The sequence below is a fragment of the Poecile atricapillus genome, chromosome 7 (assembly GCF_030490865.1).
Source record: "Poecile atricapillus isolate bPoeAtr1 chromosome 7, bPoeAtr1.hap1, whole genome shotgun sequence".
Classification (NCBI taxonomy): domain Eukaryota; kingdom Metazoa; phylum Chordata; class Aves; order Passeriformes; family Paridae; genus Poecile; species Poecile atricapillus.
This window is the reverse complement of record NC_081255.1, coordinates 33,262,063-33,282,619: the sequence shown is the minus strand read 5'-3', so window position 1 is coordinate 33,282,619 and position 20,557 is coordinate 33,262,063. Positions and strand designations below refer to the sequence as shown.

The 20,557-nt window shown below is 49.1% G+C and overlaps 1 protein-coding gene across 1 annotated transcript; it reads right to left on the bottom strand.

Annotated features, from left to right (window-relative positions):
- Positions 1 to 45: 45 nt before the first annotated feature.
- ANKRD13C (ankyrin repeat domain 13C) lies at positions 46 to 18,635 on the bottom strand. Its single transcript, XM_058843261.1, has 13 exons — positions 18,203 to 18,635; positions 14,191 to 14,232; positions 12,851 to 12,955; positions 11,838 to 11,923; positions 10,825 to 10,870; positions 10,038 to 10,104; positions 8,628 to 8,772; positions 7,793 to 7,924; positions 6,913 to 7,074; positions 6,040 to 6,119; positions 5,395 to 5,493; positions 4,774 to 4,874; positions 46 to 3,950 (listed from the first exon to the last, which is right to left on the bottom strand). Exons 1-13 carry the CDS (start codon positions 18,507 to 18,509, stop codon positions 3,820 to 3,822), a joined length of 1,503 nt encoding a protein of 500 aa, XP_058699244.1. The 5' UTR covers positions 18,510 to 18,635; the 3' UTR covers positions 46 to 3,819.
- Between the last annotated feature and the right edge of the window lie 1,922 nt (positions 18,636 to 20,557).

Below are 20,557 nucleotides of genomic sequence, written 5' to 3'. Positions count from 1 at the left end.
ATCCTTTCCCCATAAAACCTGGGATTCAGAGGGCTGAGAAGAGGCTGTAATGAAAATGCAGGATTTTATTTTAAAAATGACCAAGAAAATGCCCTTGCAGAACGCAGCAGCAGGAGCTCATTCCCTCCCTCCCATCCCGCTCCCACAGCGGAGCCGAGGCCCGGGGAGCGCCGGGACAGGAGAGGGAAGCCTGGATTGCACAGGTGGAGCAGCTTCCAAATCCAACAGCATAGTTTGGTCTTTATTCTAACAAATGATACAACCCAAAGTGACTATGAGTGAAGGGAAGAGAAAAACAGGGAGCAGACGACAGGAAAACGCAAGAGACGTGACTCGTTTTCCATGGGAGTTAACAAATGGTCAGGAAAAGAAAAGTGAAACTGCAGCATTACAGGAATTGGTTAATCCAGATTAAATAATGCAGTTCTCCTGGCAGGAATTACAACTCAGGAGCAGAGACAGTAAAATAACAGAGGGTCGCTGGGAATATCGACGGGATTGGGTGGGATTCCAGCACAAACACATCGGGGGGACAATGGGGAATTGCAGTGGTGGGAGTGCAGTGGCTGGACAGCAGCTCCAGGAGAGGAAAACCAGGGAGTTCCCTTTGCCACGGGACACAGCAGGAGCTTGGAAGACCAGAGGACCAGTTTGGTTCAGAAACAACCCGCGGGATCCTTCCGCAGTGAGGTCGGAATTGGGTTGAGCAAAATTCCTGGCTGGCTTTTAAGAGCCATAAAATCCTCGGGATGAAAGAAGTGGTGGGAGGGGAGCCCCGAGCCCCCAGGAGCAGCGGGATGTGATTCCCACCAGCCTGATCCAGCTCCCTGATTCCAGCTGGGGTGTCCAGGAGGCTGCTCCTGCTCCCCCCGACATTCCCAGGCCACGGGGATGAGCTGGAGCTGCTGCACGGACACGATCCACGGATCTGTGCTCACTCCCAGGGACCAAACCCTCCTGTAACACCTGGCCTGGCCTTCAGGAAAGTGGGAAGAGCCCAAGTGAGGCTCTGCTGGATCGATCCTGCTTGGAAAAGGAATTTCCCAGAGCCATGGGAGAGGGGAGGGACCCTGTGCTCAACCCAGGGCTGGGAGCAGCCCGGAGACACGAACCCTCCCCGTGTCCATGCAACACAACCCAGTGACAAAAACAGGCTTTAGTGGAGAAAACATGGATATCAACATGGATCTCAACGTGGGCAGCCCCTCAGGATCCACAGGCTCAGCCCAGTGTCCCTCTGACTGAGAATTCCTGCGCTGCATCCATCGGGAAACCTGCCCGGCTGTCCCTGCGTGTGAGAACTCCTCACCCGGAATGTGCAAACAGGAACCACATCCCAGGAGGGGGAAAAGTATTGAGAGCAGCTCTGGGAGCCCACGGGGCCACCCTGGCAGCTGGGGAACAATCCAGGGAATTCCCATCCCTCAGCTCCACAGGGAGAGCAGGAGCAGCCGGGCTTTCCTGGGATAAAGCAGAACAAGGACAGTTCCAAGGCAGAACAAACCTCAGGAGCAGCTTCCTGCAACCCTTCCCACAGACCCTGCAAGTGTCCCAGGCAGCAGCCGTGTCCTGGGGGATTAAAACCCCCCAGATCTGCAGCCAGAGGCCACAGGAACCACGGGAAGCACTTCCAGGACCTGCCCTGGGCTTTGGGCAGACTCCCACAGATGGAGCCACAGGAGCCTCAAGCCCATGGGAAGCCACCTGAAATTTTGTTTTCCAGTTCCAAGCCCAGGATCCACCCTGGGATCCTGCAGTGGCTGCTTCCATGGAGCCAAGGATGAATTTGGGAGAACCAAAAATGCAAAGAAACACAAATCCATGGATGCTCCCAGTACCACTGAGGAAAGGGAGTTCTGACATTCCCCTTGGGGAGGAACCTCTCGCCTTCACTGGAATTCCCAAGGAATGGGGTGCCCTGTACAGCACCAGCTTCAGCTCCACCCCTGGCACAGGTCCTGCAGCTACACAAAACACCCTGAAGGGACCCTTGGGAGGGGACAGGGACCCCTTGGGAGGGGACAGAGCCCTGTGCTGCCCCACGGGCACCGATCCAAACTCCAGCTCAGCCCCACAAACATTCCCAGTCTGTCCCAGAGGATCCCAGGAGCAGCAGATGGTGCCAGCTCATCCCAGAGGTGTGAAACACATCAGGAATTCATCATTACTCGGGAGAACAAGTTCCATCATTCCCAGAGGATGCTCCACACCTGCCCTGAGATGGCACTGCAGGAGTCATTTCCCTTTGCTTGTTTTCCCTAAAGTGGTATTTTAGATTTGAGTTTGAATTAACAGCAAAGCTGCCCTGCTCCCCTGTCCCTGTGATCCCCTGTCCCAGGGCTCCCCTGTTCCCCAGGTTCACAGAGGTGCTGGGAAAGGACCAACCCCAGCCTCCCACTCCAGTGCTCCTGGACTTTGCTGACAGTGACTCCCTGGGCCTCCTCCATGTCCTTCCCCAGAGCAGCCTCTTTGGGATGGATCAGAGATTCCAGCAGTTTGGAATCCCCTGCTCTCAGGTGTGCCTGACACCTTGCCCTGTGCTGAGCCCCTCCCTTGTCCCTCGTGCTCAGCACAGCTGTTCCCTCCACTGAGCATCAATGATCCTCTTCATTATAAACTTTGATCCTTAACTCTATGGAATTCCAGAAAAAGTTTTACCTACAGTGCACAAAGAATATAATTTGGAAAATATTTACATTTTTGTACAATGACACCACAGCACTTGAATCTAAATTTCTTCATACAAACAAATAGCACCATCAGCCTTCTGCACAAATCTTGCCTAACAAACCCCAAAAAGGTGGACTATTGTTAGATGAGGAGACTGGAACAACTGGGAATGGGAATAAGCTCGAGGAGCTGGAGTACTGAAACATCCATGAAGATGGACAAGATGAGCTTTAAGGTCCCCCCCACCCCAAACCAGTCTGGGATTCTCTGTGATTGAACCACGAAGAGGCAGGAAATGAATGTGGAAACAGCCCAGTGAAAGCTGCCCGTGAGCACCACGATGACCCCGAGTGCAGGAAGGGTAAAGCCTGAGCTTTTCCCGGTGCCTCTGTGCATCCCAGTTTTCCAGGCTGCTGAGGGCACACACAGACTGACCTGCTGGTGCTCGGCCTTTCTGGGACACCTCTCCCAAGTGAGGGTCAAATAAAGGATTAACAAGTGACATTCCTGGCCAGGCAGCCCTGGAGTGCTCCCCAAAAGCACAGGGAGCCAGGGAGGGAGCAGAGAGCAGGGAGGGAAGCGGGAATGAGGGATCAGGCAGGGACAGCACCAGGCTGGGCTGGTGCTGAGGAGGTGCCTCGCTCCCTGCAGAGCACGGCTGGCTCTGCCCTGGGGTGCAGGAGGAAATCCAAGTGTCAGTGGTGCCCATTTGGTTCATTCATCTACAGCCAAGGCATTCCTTGGGGATACCTTCCAACATTCCGTGGCTGAGCTGTGGGCTCAGGGAACAGGGAGCACGGGAAGGACGGGGGTTCACCCCCAGCCCCAGCTCGGTGCCAAGGTCCAGCAGCGCCTCGTGGATCACCACAAGCATAAAAAAATTTAAAAACCAGCAGCTCCTCCCAGCTGGGGGTGGCAGCTCCCGGGCCAGGACTGGCTGTGCCAAAGGGAATGGCAGCAGGAGGCTCTGGGAAGCGGGAGCTGGAGGGGCTGGATGCCCAGTGCGGTGCCAGCACATCCGCACTGCTGCTCTTCCCTTGGCTCACCGAGTTCTTCCCTTCCCGCGCCCCACGGCTCTGCTCCGCTCTGGGAGCCATTCCCCCGGCCTGGGATCCGCTGTGGACGCTCCCCAGGAACCTTCCAGCCCCCTTAGAGGTCCGGGAAGCGGCTGGGATCCTCCTTGTAGTCGTCGGGAATGGTGAAGATGGAGTCATCGAACTCGTCGTAACGGAACTCCTGGAACGTCACAGTGGCCGTGATGGTGGGGAACACCGGGATGTCTGCAGGGCAGGGACAGGCCATGGTGAGGACAAGGAAAAGCCAGGAATGGCACCAATCCCCATCCCTGCAAGTGTCCAAGGCCAGGCTGGATGGGGCTTGGAGCCAGCTGGGATAGTGGAAGGTGTCCCTGCCCGTGGGAACGGGAGAACAAGCTGGAATCCCAACCCAAACTGCTCTGGAATTCTGTGTAAATATGGCAGAGGTAGAGCACAGCCTGTCCAGGACAGGCAGGCTCACACAGCTCCCTGCAATTCCACTAACCCTGTATCCCTTAGGAAAGGAGCTGCTGCTTCTGGGATCATCTATCCCGTGAGTAAGCTGATTTTTAGACATTTCCATCTGTTAAAAGTGCAGGAGTTCTATATTTTTCACTTAAAATAAATCTATCACTAGTAATCCTTGAAGAAAAGGAAACACAGTTACAAAATACTCCACACCTGAGATCCTCCCCTAATGCAGGAATAATCCAGCACATCCCACTGCCCTTGGAGCAACTTCTGTGCTCCTGAGCTCTCCAGCAACACATTCCTAGGAGACAGTTCTTCCCCAAAACTCCCAAAAAAGACCTTCAGAACATACTGCAAGTATAAATGCATACTTAGATCTGGACTGGGTATTTGGGAAAATTTCTCTTGGAAAGTATTTTCCAGTCCTGGAGGAGTCCCCATCCCTGGAGGGATTTCAAAGCTGTGTGCATTTGGCACTTGGGGCAGTGGCAGCCTTGGCAGTGGTGGGGAATGGTTTGACACAGTAATCCTGGAAGGCTTTTCCAACCTAAAATTCTGGATATATAAAGCCCCAGGGGTTGCTGAGTGCTCTTACCTAATTTGACAGGAAAGCCTGGTGGAAGCTTCATTTGAACAAATTCTCTAAGTTTGTTAAAGTGCTTGAAGGGTGCAATGACTTCTAAGACATTCAACAACCTGCAAAGGAGAGCAGAGCCTGTGACAGATCCTCCTGCCACATCTGGAACAGGAAAACATGATCCAAAGAGCCCAGGGGACAAGAGAAAGTGACAATGACATCATCCCAGTGATCCAGAATTACAACAAACCAACCCCAGGATAGCAATTCCTTCTCTTCCTTTTCCACAGGAGATGAGGGATGAGGTACCAGCCCCTTTCTCCATGGATGTGTGAACTGACCTGGCTTTGCACTTAGGGGACACAATTTTGTGCTAAATTTTATTATGGGGAAAACCATTTCAGAATTCTGTGGGATCAGGCACCAGTTTCTGACTGCCCAAAATTCTGCTCTTATCAAGCCAGGTAAGGGCTCCTCCCCCAGCCCCAGCAGCTCCCAGCTTCCCAGTTTAAGGGATTGCTCTCCCAGCTTTTGCACTGGCAGCTCCCCCTCCTGGGGATCTGGAGGGTTCTGCAGCTCATGAACGCATTCCAACATTCCCCACAGGAGTAGCTCCCATGGCCAGGAGCTTTGACTCACGATTCGATTCCTAAGGGGAATTCCTGGCTCATTGCTATCGTGGCTTTGAAGGTTTTCTTGCTCTCCTTGCAGACCAGCTCCCTGCCCAGGTGAGGAGCTCTGTGAGGGAGAGGGAGAGACAGTCAGTGCTTCCCAGGGAAACCCTGGGTTCAGAGGAAGGAAAACAGACTTGGGCTGGAAAACATCAGGGAAGAATCCCTACTTTCAAAGGATTTGCTTTACTGTAAAGCTGTGCAGAATAAATATAAAAACCCCTCCTAATTTAGATTACTCTGAGTTCTGCTAAACCAGGAGAAAAGACAAAACCAAGAAAACCACTCCAATAAAATAACTCCTCATAAACACAATGTTAATAAATCCTACAGGAAGTGCTCATTAACCACTACCCAGAAATGCCTGTGGCAGGGGGTGGAACTGGATGGACTTTAAGGCCCCTTAAAAGCCAATTTGGTCCAATCCAAAGCATTCCAGGATTCCCTGCAGTAGCTGAGGTACTGCCACTGTTCCCACACACAAGGATCACTTCTGGAGAACAGAGACACCAACACACAGCACCCACCAAGGGGAGAACCCAAATCCCTCCCAGCCCCATCCCAGGATTCCAGAGGGGTCCCTGGAATCCCTGTCAGGCCCAGCAGCACTCACTTGCCACTCTCTGCAGAGATGTATTCCTCCCAGGAGATGGTGTTGGGGGACGGCGGCGTCAGTGACTGCCGGCGCACGGGCTGTGGGACAAGCACAGCTCAGCTCAGTCCTGTCCCCACAGCTCACCCTGCTCACCCTGGCTCCTGTTCATCCCAGCTCCTGCTCATTCCTGCTCATTCCTGCTCCTGTTCATCCCAGCTCCTGCTCATTCCTGCTCATCCCAGCTCCTGCTCACCCCAGCTCCTGCTCATTCCTGCTCCTGCTCATCCCAGCTCATCCCAGCTCATCCCAGCTCCTGCTCATCCCAGCTCCTGCTCTTGGCCCCCAAAGGCACTTTCTACAGCACTGGGCCGAGCTGCTCCATCATAATGAGTTAATTCAGGGCTCTGAGCGCCAAGGCAGCAGCTCCAGCTCACACAGAAATAAATTAATCACTTTAAAAGCTCTGTGTGTGTTCCCAGCTGAAGCCTGGCTCGTTCTGAAGAGCTCTTGATTTCCTGGTGCTAATCACAGGCTTCCTCCCATTTTAATGAAGCTCAAAGGAACACGATTGCCTTTCTGGCTTTCCTTTCATTCCCAACAATCAACATTGGGTCTAAAAGAATCCGAAGTGATTTACCACAGCCAAACCCCTCATCTCTTCTAAGAGACAAATTAAGGCTGAATACCCAATATAACCACAGAAATCCCTCCCTGTGTGCATTAATCAGGGTAATTCATTAATGCATCACCACAATTATACTTGTGGGTCATGTTTATGATTTTTAAATTATGCCAATCAAAAGAAAATAAAAACATTATCTATGTATCTTGCACCCTGAGTGGTGTGCAAGATTATTTTCCCACATCCTGGGAAGAGTTTATCAATTTTACCTCAAAATTCTGCTCCATGAGGTTGCCCCCTTTGCTCAGGCTCTCCATGATCGCTTTATTCCGAAGGATGTCCTCCTCACTGAGATGTTCCCTTCTTTTCCTGGATTCCAACACAAGTCCATTCACCAAGTAGAAATCTGCCAGGAAGTTTCCTACTCTTTCCTGCACAAAAGGAATCGGGACATCAATGACTCACAGAAGGTAAAATAAAAACGTTTTGATTCTTGATGATCAAATAATGGCATTAAGGGAACTTGGGGACTGAGCTGGAATTCCCCCAGCCCCTCATATGGGCAATCCCAAAAATCCTGCAGGAACAGGTACTTCTTAGTTTAGTACTTCCTTCCCCTTAAAGAAGGGAAGCTTTAAGACAGAGAATGTTGAAGAATGTGAGTGAAATCCCTTTCCAGAGCACTCCCATCCCTGCCTTTCTCCAGCAGGAGCACACAGAATCCTTCCTGCACCCCCTGGAACCTGCAGGGATCAGAGCCTCCAGGAACAAAATCATTCCCAGTACAATCTGTCCTCCCCCTGCCCAACAGCTACACAATCTTTCTAGTGTTTTTCCTGCTGAAGGCAGTGCAGCAGAGAGATTTCAAGTGTAATGAAGTTGTGATAATTAGGGCTACAGGGAGAGGGATTTTTCCTTTGTCCTGAACACCTTCTCCTTCCAGAATCCTGGGCTGGTTTGTGTTTGAAGGGACCTCAAAGCCCACCCCATTCCAACTGCCTTCCATGGGCAGGGACATCTTCCACTGTCCCAAGCTGCTCCAAGCCCTGGGCACTTCCAGGGATCCAGGGGCAGCTCCAGTGCTTCTTCCAGTGCCCTTCCCTCCTCCCTCCTGCCCAGCACCTGGCTCTGAGCTTCCCTCCCACTCACAGTTTTGTCCTCCCTGAAGAGCCACCCGGTCTGGGCCCGTGTGAACGTGATGGATTTGGTGGATAAGGTGGCAGAGTAAATATCACTGCTCATCAAAATGTCAACCTCCTCTTCTGTCTCCATCTCAGATTCCTGGAAGAAAAATTCCAAAATACTCAGCAGAACTTACAAACAACGATTGCTTCTTCTAAAGATACACCAATAAATATAAATCCATAAGCCTTGTCCTTTGGATCTTTTCCCAGAAGCAGCATTTCCTGAATTTTCAAGCGGTTTTATAAAACCTCTCTGGCCAAATGGTTTCCAAATAGTTTAATCTTGAATATTAATGTGAATAAAGCATCCCAATGGGATTTATGCAGCAGCTCAGCAGCCACACCCTTTCCACAGGCAATAATTCATCTGCTTAAGTGATTGGGGGATAAAGCTGTCATTAAAGACTTGACTAATTACAGGGGGTCCAGCCAGTCAGACCCTCACAAGCTGGACTGGACATGGAGTAACTAAAAGGATGCAAAGCAGTGGGAACAGGTCTGAAAAGCCACCTGAGGACACCCAAGTGAAGGCCAGCAGAAAGATTAAAAAGCAGCACATCATAATTTAAACCACATCTTTCTAATCTATTCCCATTGCAGCTTTTTCTCAACCAGAAATCTGGATTCAAAGCTGCTTTTCCTGACAAAATTCGATGTCACCTTCACAGCTCAACTGTGGAACAACTGAGGGAAAAAATCCTTTGGTTTGCAGTTCTTTGGGTGTTTCTGAGGAAAATTTTGTTTGATACATTCCCAAAAAAAGCCTGGGATGTGTCCCACCCCCCTTCCCAGAGCTTTACCTCGTGGTGTATTCGCTGGTAAACTTTTTGCTCATTGTCTAAAACTACAAAAGATTCGGAGGGTGCGGCGTCACCGTTAAAAATGAAGCTTAAATCCCCTCGTTGGCACTTCATGTCAGTAAAGTCTATCAGAGTTGTGTCCAGCCTGTGAAAACAACCCCAAATTTAACAAAAACGACCCATAAATGCAGGAGGAAATTCAGCTTTCAAGGAGGAAAGTGCAATTTCAAAAGCAAAAACAACACATAAAGGGCTGAGTTTTCACAGGATTTTCTAAGGGAAGCCTGGATGCAGAAATCAGCAAAAAATTGCTATGAAGTTTACTTCAGAAAATTGTATTTAATACTGCCAGGGGAGGGGGAGAGGGGGAGAGAATTTATTCAGTGCTACACATTGAGAAACAGCTCCTCAGCAGGTTCCTACACAGGCCCTGACCTGAGTAACAACACTGGGACTTGACCCAAAATTGGTAGAGGACTCAGAAACAAACTCATTTTTTAAAATTTGACTTATTTTTATTGCTATTTCTACTCTTCTCCCTCAGCAACACCAAGGAAATGCTCCTGCAGATGGGAATAACTGGAAGAGGACGGAGCCCAGGTCAAGGATCTCTGTAATCATTCATATCCAGTATTTTCAGAGCATTTATTTCTCTTGAAAAGGTGGTTAAAGAACCTGAACTGGGTGACTTCAACTCTCAAGTGGTGAAGGATTAAAACTCCTCATAGATTTGCCTCTGATTCCAATAAAAAACCTGTATTTATCTATTTCCCCTTATTTCAGGCCTCATACAAGCAGAGCATTCAGAAATGAGAAGGAAAGCAACAGCTCCAGACTCAAATTTCACCTAAAAATTCACTTTACACACCAAAGATGCCCCTTTAATAGAACAGAAATTTCTACAGATTGAATCTCCAGGATCATATTCTTCCCTCTTTGTTTTAAATTTTAAATTTTTCCCTAAAGAAAATGCCAGAAAACACATTTGATTCCAAACTAAATCAGTTGAAGAGCTGAGCTTGGAGAGACTCCTGAAATCTCCTACTGAGTTTGTGAATTTGTCACATTAAACACCTTAAAGAGATAAATTATATATATTTTTTTTTAAACTACAAACTGGAGCAGCAACATTCCTCCACAAAACACTGGAATTTATTTGCAATTGTGTTATAAATATCCAATCCCTGTTTTTCACTGGCATGTCTGGTAGATAAAGCCTTATCCAGCTGAACTGCTCTTGCTCTATATTTGAGTTATATTCAGCTCAAAAGAGATCATCAGAGAGCCTGAAATTCCACGGCACTGTGCTGTGTCATGGATGTGCCCAGGCTCCTGGGGGATTCTGCCAGACCCACTGGGACCCAGCTTCTCCCTGGCACAGAAGTACTTGGGTACAAAAGCAGCACTCACCTGATATTTATACCTTGTTTGTGTATTTTACATGCATCAGAAGGCAGAATTCGGGAAAGTAAAGGCACTAAAGGAAGGAGAGAAAAGGTAATCAGGGCACTGAGATCCATCTGCAAAGTATTCCCATCAAAACAGTTTCATCAGTTTGATTCTGGATGTGTTTTAATGCAAATACAGCATTTTCCATCATCATCTCAATCATCAAACACGACCAACATCAGGGGTATTTATATTGGATAAAATTGATTTTCTTTGTAATTGTAATTGCACACCCTGCTTCCAATATCAGACAGAATTTGTATTTCCATCACAGGTAAAAGATTTAAAAATCCTAATAATTGTGGCTGCTCACAGTTTGAATTCTGGGATTTAACAGTTTATACAATGCACCAAGGGAAAGCCCGGCTCCAATTAAAGCAGAACAGCCACAAGCAAAAAAATGGTCCAAAGTATTAATATTCATTACTGAATTAATAAAACAGATAAAATCATGGAATCCCAGACTGGTTTGGGTTGGAAAGGACCTGAAGGATCATCCCACCCCATTCCATGGCCCAGGATCTTAAAGCAAAGAGCTACTTCCCCCCCTTACTGAGTCACTGGAGGAGAGAATTCGGCTCCAAAAGTGAATAAGCAACAATAAATCTGGAAAAAGCTGTGTGTCCTTTCCTCAGGACTCAGATCTCGAGCTCTGGATTGTGACTGTTCCAGCACAAAGCAGAGCAGAACAAGTGTGCTGCAGGCTGATTGCATTATCTCCCTGGGGAAGGGACATGAAAGCACTCACCCCAACTTTGAAAATCCCAGTGAAGCTCTAGATAGAAGTCACCTAGCTGAGAAGAAAAGAAGAATGTGTTAACAAGCTTTTCAGGCTAAATAACTGTAAAATCTGCTGAAAGACAGGCAGAAGTTGTGTTTGGCAAACAAAGGAAAACTTTCTCTGCTGCTGTACTTCAATTTGTACTGAACTTAAACATCACTGAAGCTTTAGCTGCAGCAGAATCAATAATGATAAAATGATGTAACTCATTTGAACTCACATTTTTCATCACTTTTTTAATGCTAATTCAACTATCAAGCCCTGGATTGCAAAAGACTTATTGTAAACACGTGTGTAAAAAACACCTGTGGGGCTCTGCTTGCTTTGATTGATCCAATCCCACGGAATTAGAATTAATTATACATTAATTAATGAGTCAAGTTTCAGACAGGAGTATTGCAAACACCAATTTCCACTGGCCTTGTGGAAATGTGCTGAAGTCATCAGGTCAGAGCTCCTGGCCCCACCACGAGGGTGCTCAGGGATCACAACACAGCTCAGCTTTCACAGGGACAATTTAATTAGCTTCTGATAAATAACTGCAAATTTCTACAAATTGCTGTCCCCAAACTGAGCAATATTTCACTGTGCCCAAGGGGAACTGGCTGCTGGATGCTGATGGAGAATGAAACCAAAAATCTCCTCCATCATGGGACTGAACAGACCAGGAAATCATTCATTGATACGAGAGTTAAGAAAACCTTAAAAATGTAATGAAATAGAGACTCCTTAAGAGTGCAAAGATGATGAGCAGGTCTGTCTTACACAAACATTTTATTTGAATTTCTAGAAGTTGAAAGGAAGTATTATCCAAAAATAAACAGAATTCTGTGGCCCCTTAAAACAGAGCCAAGATCACTTTTAAGAGCAAAAGATGGGTGAAAACATGGAAAAAACTTCCTGGCAGTTTTCCAGAGTGTCCATACTCAGAGCACAAGTCACTGTTTTCCACCCCACCTGGTTCTGCCAGCACAACTCACCTCTTTCAGGGCTTTTAATAACCGAGGTCGCTTCTCTTCAACACTTTCCCTGGATTGCTGCTTGAGCTTCCTCAGAAGTGCTGAAACTACACAAGAAATAATCCATGAACTCTGTTTGTTTGGTAATTATAGGTGAGTGTCTTATTTGAGGTCTTAAAGCCAACAGTGCAATGGAACATTTCATCAGACCTGAGGAATTAATCCCAGTTACAGGAACTGCACATTAACCTGCTCGGATCACCCCAGGAAGAAAAGCCTCAGTAAATGTTTGTAAAATTAACTATATAATCATGTCAAGAGGGTTTTTACACAGGTATTGGTAAATATGTGGATACAAATACATTGAGTATGTGTAACATCTACTCCACTGAGAAAATCAGTAGTGAGGAGCTGACATGAGAATGTTGTTGGTAGATTATAAACTAGTGCATTAATATATTAATAACACATTTATATATGTAACATATGTTTTCTGCTATAGGAATGCACCACCACACATGGCAACACCAAATCCACCAGTGAGTAGCAGCAGAATAATTTCCTTTTGCTACTCCATGTCTGAGGTGAATAAATAATACCTGAATAATATATAATATATAAATTAAGTTTTCCCACTGGTCTGTTGAGGTGCAGCCTAAAAGCCACATCCCACTGGCAACTGATCTGTGACCACAGGGAGCAGCTCCAAGGAGATGATGGAGATGATGATGCCACCCAGCTCAGATCCATTTGGATCCAAACCCAGAACATGCTGGTGCAGAGCTTTCCCAATCCCCTCAGCCTGAGCAGAGTTAACAGTTTGCTTATGTAACCCAGTGCAATTTTTTATCAAGGAAATGGATGTGCCTGATCATGTTCACTTATAAAATGTTCAGCTGATTAAGAGAAACCCTTCAGAGAGCTGAAAGAGGGCTGTGGGAAAACAGCCCAGCCTGAGAGCTCTGCTTTCCTGTTGTGAATGAGCCCAAATTTGGGATTAACTGGTAAACTGGGATGAATGAAGAGGTGCTTACTCATCTGTCTGTCTCCATAGCTGATGGCTTCGGCCAGAGGGCTCCATCCCTGAGCGTTTTTCACCTTTACTGGAGCATTATGGGCTAAAAGCAGGTGGGCACATTCTGGGACAAAACAGCCACAGTTATTTACAGCAAAGGATACAGAATAAAACTCTACCAAAGCAATTCATGTCAGAGGTATTACACAGATTATCAAAACACATATCTGGATTCTGACTCATGCTAACAGACAAAGCCATTCATGCAAGTATTTCCAGCACTTCCCTGTTCAATATTACCACTCAAATTAATTGGTGATCAGCCACCAATTATACAACACTGAAGACTTGTCCCTCCTGCTATGTGGATTTTGCTTTTTATAATATTTCTGCATGGCAGATACACACACCACTGTGGAAGAAGGGTATTTATATTTAATGTATGACATCAGCTCTCTCTGCTGTACACACAAACCAGAGACACCTCAGGGCCTTCATCCCCCTCCAAGGGGTGAGTGGATCACGGGGACACGGATCTGGGAACGGAAATTGAAGGAGACCAGGAGGGTTTCAGTGCTCCCATGTGCTCCCTGGAAATGGTTCTTCAGTCTCCAGCCACAGGGAAACCTCAGCTCACGTCACTAAAGCCAGCCTGAGCTGTCTGCAGGTGATGGAGCAGGCCCAGCTGTCTCATCCCCAAGACAGGGACTTGCTGGGTTATTTTCCTGCCACAGGTGCCACAGGAAACTGCACTGGTCATTCCAGATGCAGCAGCTGTGAGTCAGCAGCAGGCTGAGTGGCAGGGGAGGAAGAGATGCTTCCCTGCTGAATAAACTGTCTCCTGTGGGGATAAACAAAGGCCCTGACTAACCCAGCCAAGAACCTGGGGGTTCTCGTGGTTCCTTAAACAGTGCCCGGGACAAGAAAATCACTCTGCAGGGAGCAGGGAAATCAGCTTGGAATCACCAGCCAGATTCCATTTCCAGTTCAATAAACAGGCTGGGAGAGCTGGGGGTGCTCACCTGGAGAAAAAAGGGATCCAGGGAGAGCTCAGAGCCCCTGCCAGGGCCTAAAGGGGCTCCAGGAGAGCTGGAGGGGGACTGGGGACAAGAAGGGACAGGAAAGTGGGAATGGCTTCCCACTGCCAGAGGGCAGGGTTAGGTGGGATATTGGGAATGAAGCTCAGATTTCTTTTCCCACTCTTCTCCTCCAAATCCACTTGGCATCTTCTTCCCAGAAAACCTCACTAGCTTGAAACACAAGATCACGTTCATAAAAATGGAAAAAAACCCTTTTTTCCCCTTGTCCCCAAATCTTCAGGATCACTGAAGAGGTAACAAAACAAATGGTTCTACCCACCTTTATGTCCCAACATCACAGCAAGATGTAAAGGAGTATTTCCTAAAAAAAACATAGAAATAAAAGAGATTAGATTAAAATTAAACAATTAAAAAATTAGAAGTTATCAGAATCCACTGCAATCCCTTCCTCAGAAAACTCCAATTCCCACTCTAACACACCAACACCCACCAGAGGAGTGACATTTTTCTAAGCAACCATGTGGATTGTAATTGTCAAAATAAATATGCTGAGACACATTTCATGGGCCAAGAGAGGGTTTTTAATGATATCTTGAAACTCACTCCAGGCAAAGAGGTCCAGAGGTGCCTTTGAGAAAGACACAACCCAAACTCCACTGCTCCCCATGGCCTGAAGGATCTGATCCCTTCCCAGCCTGACATATCTGGGTTAAAAGCTACTCACAGATATGATACTGATTAAAAATTTAACAGCCCATTTTATTAATTTTTCAAAGACTGAGTACTCATTTTTTACAACTACAGTACTGGGCATACTTCACTACAAAGCTGCCTTTTGGTTGTTTCCAAAGAAAGCTCTGGAGATGATCAGCAGCCTCTTAAACCTGTCCCCATTTTCCTGGCGATGCTCATGACACAGGTGAGATTTGTGTTGTTAAATATTCACTGTGAGGCACCCAGAGATGTTTTTCCTGGATTAATGATGCTACCAGGCTCATGACACATTTTATTTAGGGAGCTTAAAGATGCAAAGTTCTTCCATTTAATTGCGTTTTGCAGATTTAAACACTTTCTTAGAGCAATGAAGAGAAAAAATTGCCAGAAAACAAATTTCTTGTGCAATTTTAACGCACACACTTGGCTGAGAGTTATTTTCTAACTCCCATTTTACCAGCAGAAAGAACCTGCCCTGTGAAGAGGATGTGCTGCACATCTGGAAGAGGCTGCCACACAAAAGCCAGCACCCTGCAGCATCAGGGAATTCTGGATGGAGATGGGAACTCTGCCCTGCTTGCCCAAGAGGGGCTGCCAGGGCTGTTCAGTGTGTCCTGCCTGTCATCCTTGCAGGACACTGGCAGATCCCAGGCAGCCACAGCCCAGCTCATTATACACTAACCCAGCTAAACTCCTGCTTCTATTAATAGCTGCTCCAACATCTGGGAGCCAGCACAGCACTGGGAATCCTGGATGCTGGCAGGCTCTGGTCAGGGATAGAAATAACCTTCCTGAGGAACACGTTTGAGAGGGAGCCACACTGTGTGCTCAGGAAATGCAAATTATGTGACCCAAGGGGAAACATTTTCATAAAATCATGGAATCACAGGATCAGTGAGGGTGGAAAAGCCCTCCAGGATCACTGAGTCCAAGCTGTGCCCATTTCCCACCTTATCACCAGCACTTAGTGCCACCTCCAGCCCCTCCTTGGACACCTCCAAGGATGAGGACTCCAAAATTCCCTGGGCAGTTAGTTCCAGTGCCTGACCACCCTTTCCATGGGGAAATTCCAGCTGGTGTCCAACCTGGCTCACCCCTGACACAACTTGGGGCCATTTCCTCTTGTCCTGTCCCTGTTCCCTGACTCCCCCCAGCTGTCCCCTCCTGCTAGGGACTTGTGCAGAGCCAGAAATTCCCCCTGAACCTCCTTTGCTCCAGGCTGAGCTTTCCCAGCTCCCTCAGGGATTCTCCAGCCCCTTCCCAGCTCCCTCAGGGATTCTCCAGCCCCTTCCCAGCTCTGTTCCCTGCCCTGGACACGCTCCAGCCCCTCAATGTCTGTTGGAAGTGAGGACCTGAGAACTGACCCCAAGATCTGAGGTGAGGCCTCATCAGTGCCCAGCACAGCCACAGCCCCTTCTCCCAAGAAATCAGTGCTCCAGCAGCTCCTGGAATCCTGCCTGTGCACATGCAGGTGGGCAAACAAGGCCTGCTGGCACAAAAACACACCTCAAACACACCTCCCTTGAGGTACCTGCACACCTACAGGGAGCCAGGGCTCATCTCCAGCTGTTTCCCAGCAAGAGGATTTGTCTGCTTCAGGATTTATGTTCTTAAATGCATGTTATAATAAAACTATAAGTCATCTACTAGGTGTAGCTACAGGCTTCTCCCAGGAAACTCATTGTTTGGGAATAATGACACTGGCCTTCCTCTGGGCAGTGATTTGGAGGTTAATTTAGGAAGCTGGGTAGGCACTCAACACTCAATTGCTTTTAGCAGAACAGTAGGAGTCTCCCATTCCACAGGATTTGGCTTTCCCACACTGAACCAGCACTAAAACAGGTCTGGATTATTAACAATAAGTTCTCTCTTCCCTCTGTCCAATCCTTATCACATCTCAGGATTCCTCTGGCTTATTTCTGAGCAAATCATCAGCTGGAGTGTCCCCCAAATAACTCCCAGTTCCAGTGTGTAAACAAGTGACAGATGGAATCAGGCAGGAAGAAAACAATAACAGGGAAATGTTACTCAGGCCTTTGGAATGACAAGAGGTTTATTGTGGGGCTTTTCTGAACTGTTCATGTTAAAACTTGGAGGAAGATGTTGAGTCAGAAATCCCCAAAGTGTCCCAACTCCAAACAGAGCTGGAAAGGCAGGGAGATATTAGAGATTTATATATATGGATTAAAAAAGGATGGAAACAACGTGTGTGATACACACTGAGGGTGACAGCACAGCCAAGAGGGATCAGGAAGTGCTTTCAAGGAAAGATTCGGAGCTGCTGCTGCTGAGTTGCTTCAGGGGGAACTGGAGGAGCAACAGGGAGAAGCAGCAGCAGGAATAGAGCGAGAGGGAAAAATCCTCCCCAGGTCTGCTGCTTTCATTCTAGCAGGATTTGCTGGAATGAAGGTGGCAGGATAAACAGATCTGTAGCTGGATTTGGAGCTCTGCCCTTAGGAAAGCGCTGTGCCAGTTGTAGGGAACGCTCCTGCCCATCCTGCCTGGAAGCATCCCTCAGCTGCCTTCCAGTGCCTAAAGCCACCACAGACACAGCTGGAATTCGCAATTCCCAATTCCTGCCACCTCACCAGTCCCAGCAATTCTCCACTTTTGTGTTCTGTTTGAATTTACAGACCACAATTAAGCACAGCCCATCTCCTTATCAGAAACACAACACAAGTGTCCTCTTTATCACAACTTCTCAGACACCACACACGGGGACTTGGAATTCTCCGGCAGAAATGGATCATGTTACTCTTGAAATGGGAATTAACAATAGAGATTAAAACTAGCCATGAAGGTCAAGCTGATCCCTCAGGCTGATTTATTTGTTAACAGTATAAAATATCCCCCAAATTAAAATGTTCTGAAATGTGCTGGCAGTGACATTCAATATTTACAAATTTCAGAGCGGCACAAGGATCAGATTCCAGCTCTGCCACTGACACTGCTGTGGACAGAGCATTTGAAGAGGAGCAGCTGAGAACAACTCTCTCAAACTCCAGAGCCACAGCATTTAAAAGAAAGGGGAGAAAATGATTGGTTTTTGTAGCCTGGGGAAATATCAAAAACTGCTCTGCCAACAGCCAAAGGAACTGCTCAGCATCCCCCAAAGCAAACAGGTGACAGCTCAGACATCCTAAAAAAGAAGAGATCTTTCAAATATGGTGGGGTCTTGGACACAGAGCAACACCTGGTCAGAGGCACAGTGCTGGTACTGGAGCTGACACTGCTCATTCATATTATGAAAACCATGGAATTACCGAATGGTTTGGGCTGGAAGGGACCTTAAAGCTCGTCCAGTGCCATCATCCCAGGCTGCTCCAAGCCCCATCCAAGCTTGGGCACTGCCAGGGATCCAGGGGCAGCCCCAGCTGCTCTGGGCACCCTGTGCCAGGGAACAATTCCTGCCCAATATCCCACCTATCCCTGTCCCCAGTGGAAGCCATCCCCCTCGTCCTGTCACTTCATGCTCTGTCCACAGACCTTCCTAAAGGGGATTCGCACACGCTCATAAAACTCCCTACGAATTCCCTATTTCCCGCTCCAGCATCCGCATCTCTCGCCCCACCGGGACGCGGCCCCGAGCCCCGGATCCCGCGGTGTGTCCCGCTCACCGTGACTGTCCTTCTGGGCGATGCCCTGGGTGCGGATGAGCGCCGAGAGCCGCCGCACGTCCCCCTTGAACACGCACTCGTGCACGGGGAAGGGGCCGCGCTCGGGCCCGGCGGGGGCGGCCCGGGCCGGCGGGCGGTGCCGGTGCGCGCCGGGCCCGCGGTGCCCCCCGGCCCGCCCGCCCTTCCCGCCCGTGAAGGCGCCCCCGGGCGCCGCGGCCGCCTCGTCCTCGCCGGCCGCCAGCAGGTCCCCGTCCTCCTTGCTGGGCTTGTGGTCCCTGCGCAGCGAGCGGAGCTTCTCGCCGGTCATGGCCGGCCGGAGCGCCCGGAGCGCTCGGAGCCCGCGGGGCCGGTCCCGCCCGGAGCCCCCGGAGCGGCCGCAGCTCCGCCCGCGCCTCACGGGCCTCGGCTCCGCGCCGCCATCTTCGGCCGCTGCTCTCGCGAGAATGCGCCGCACCGCGAGAGCGCGCGGGAGGAGCCACGGAGGGGCCGGGAGGGGCGGGGCGGGATCCGCCCCAATGGGCACGGCCTGAGGGGCGGGAGCGGGGATGGATCCCACGGCCGAATCCTGAGGGGCGGGAGCGGGGATCGGTCCCACGGCCGAATCCTGAGGGACGGGAGCGGGGATCGGTCCCACGGCCGCATCCTGAGGGGCGGGAGCGGGGATTGATCCCAACAACCGCATCCTGAGGGACGGGATCGGGGATCGGGGATCGGTCCCACAGCCACATCCTGAGGGGCGGGAGCGGGGATCGGTCCCACAGCCGAATCCTGAGGGGCGGGAGCGGGAATCGGTCCCACGGCCGAATCCTGAGGGACAGGATCGGGGATTGATCCCAACAACCGCATCCTGAGAGACGGGATCGGGGATCGGTCCCACAGCCGCGTCCTGAGGGACGGGATCGGGGATTGATCCCAACGATCGCATCCTGAGGGGCGGGATCGGGGATTTATCCCAACAACCGCATCCTGAGGGGCGGGAGCAGGGATCGGTCCCACAGCGGAATCCTGAGGGGCGGGATCGGTCCCACAGCCGGATCCTGAGGGACAGGATCGGGGATTTATCCCAACAACCGCATCCTGAGGGACGGGAGCGGGGATCGGTCCCACAGCCGAATCCTGAGGGGCGGGATCGGTCCTAACGGGCACATCCTGAGGGACCGGGACAGGAAACTTCACGACTCTGAGCAGCTGTTCCAGTGCTCTCCCACCATCCATGGAAAGTTCTTTGGGAAGTGAGGGGACCTGGACAGGTGTTCCTCAAAAACACGAGCAGGGAAAGGGAAAAACGGGACAGTCTCCCTGTCGTGGTGTGAGCCCTTGTAGGTGCATTGTCAGCTCCCCTGTTTGGGTTCCAACTTCTCCATTTCCCACTGCACCTCCTGCTCCTTGGCCAGTTCTACAAGTTTCTGTTTCCAATATGGGATGAGTAATTGTGAAAATTATGATGTCCCAAATTCCTGGTGAATTGGATTTTTTACTTACTCTCCTAGGGGAAACAACACCCAAGTTGCCAGGAAGACCAGAGCTGCTGTGGTAACAGAATTGCCTTCCTGGTGACCTTTTCTTTCCCAAGTTCACATCATCTCCCTCATCCCAGGTGACCAAGAATGTGAGGCACATTCAGGAATTCCTGTACCTGCTGTCCCCAGCTGCTTCCCACACAGCTTTTTACCATCTTAATATGGAATTTGAAGTAATTCTAGGAAAAAGACCCTAACAGTTTGCTTTTGCTCTATACTCCAGTGATTTTTCCAATGAGATTTTTCTGTCTCTCCTAGTTTTTTGAGGAAAGTCGAACCTACTTGCGAGCAGAATGTGAGAGGTTGGCACTGTCAGCAGTTCTGATGTCTCCCGTGCTGGAAACACACACGGAACACAGCTGCAGAATGGAGGGATTGGCGCAGGTTTTAGCTGATGTTGGAAGCCTCACTCTGTATTTTTAATTACTGAAGGTATGAAGTCACTGTTTACCAGCTTATTATGGACTCCCTTATTCACCCCAGAAATGGAACCAAGGCATTACTCACAGGAAGGGCTCTGGTGTTTGTAGGGAATCCCAACAGCGGGATCACTTTACACTTACACGTTCTTGAGAATGGGGTTTTTTGTCCCTCTATCAACAGAACTTCCCTACAGCAAGCAGATTTGTCAGCATGGAGTGGAATTCCTCCCTCCTAAATCCCAGGTTCCTGCTTGTGTGCTGGGGCTGGGATGTGGCCTTGCACACATCCAGAGGCTTGCTCTACTTAGACCCAGCTTTGCTCAGATTTTATCCATATTTTTGTTGTAAAGAAAATGTTTCCTTACAAAACCCAATATAAAATCATTCATCAGTGGCCTTCAGCACACACGTGC

Coding starts and splice junctions, on each gene's coding strand:
- ANKRD13C (XM_058843261.1), bottom strand. CDS start 18,509: ATGACCGGCGAGAAGCTCCGCTCGCTGCGCAGGGACCACAAGCCCAGC. Junction 12,956..14,190: donor TGTGATGTTGGGACATAAAG/GTGGGTAGAACC, acceptor GTTTTGTCCCAG/AATGTGCCCACCTGCTTTTA. Junction 11,924..12,850: donor CTATGGAGACAGACAGATGA/GTAAGCACCTCT, acceptor TTTCTTGTGTAG/TTTCAGCACTTCTGAGGAAG.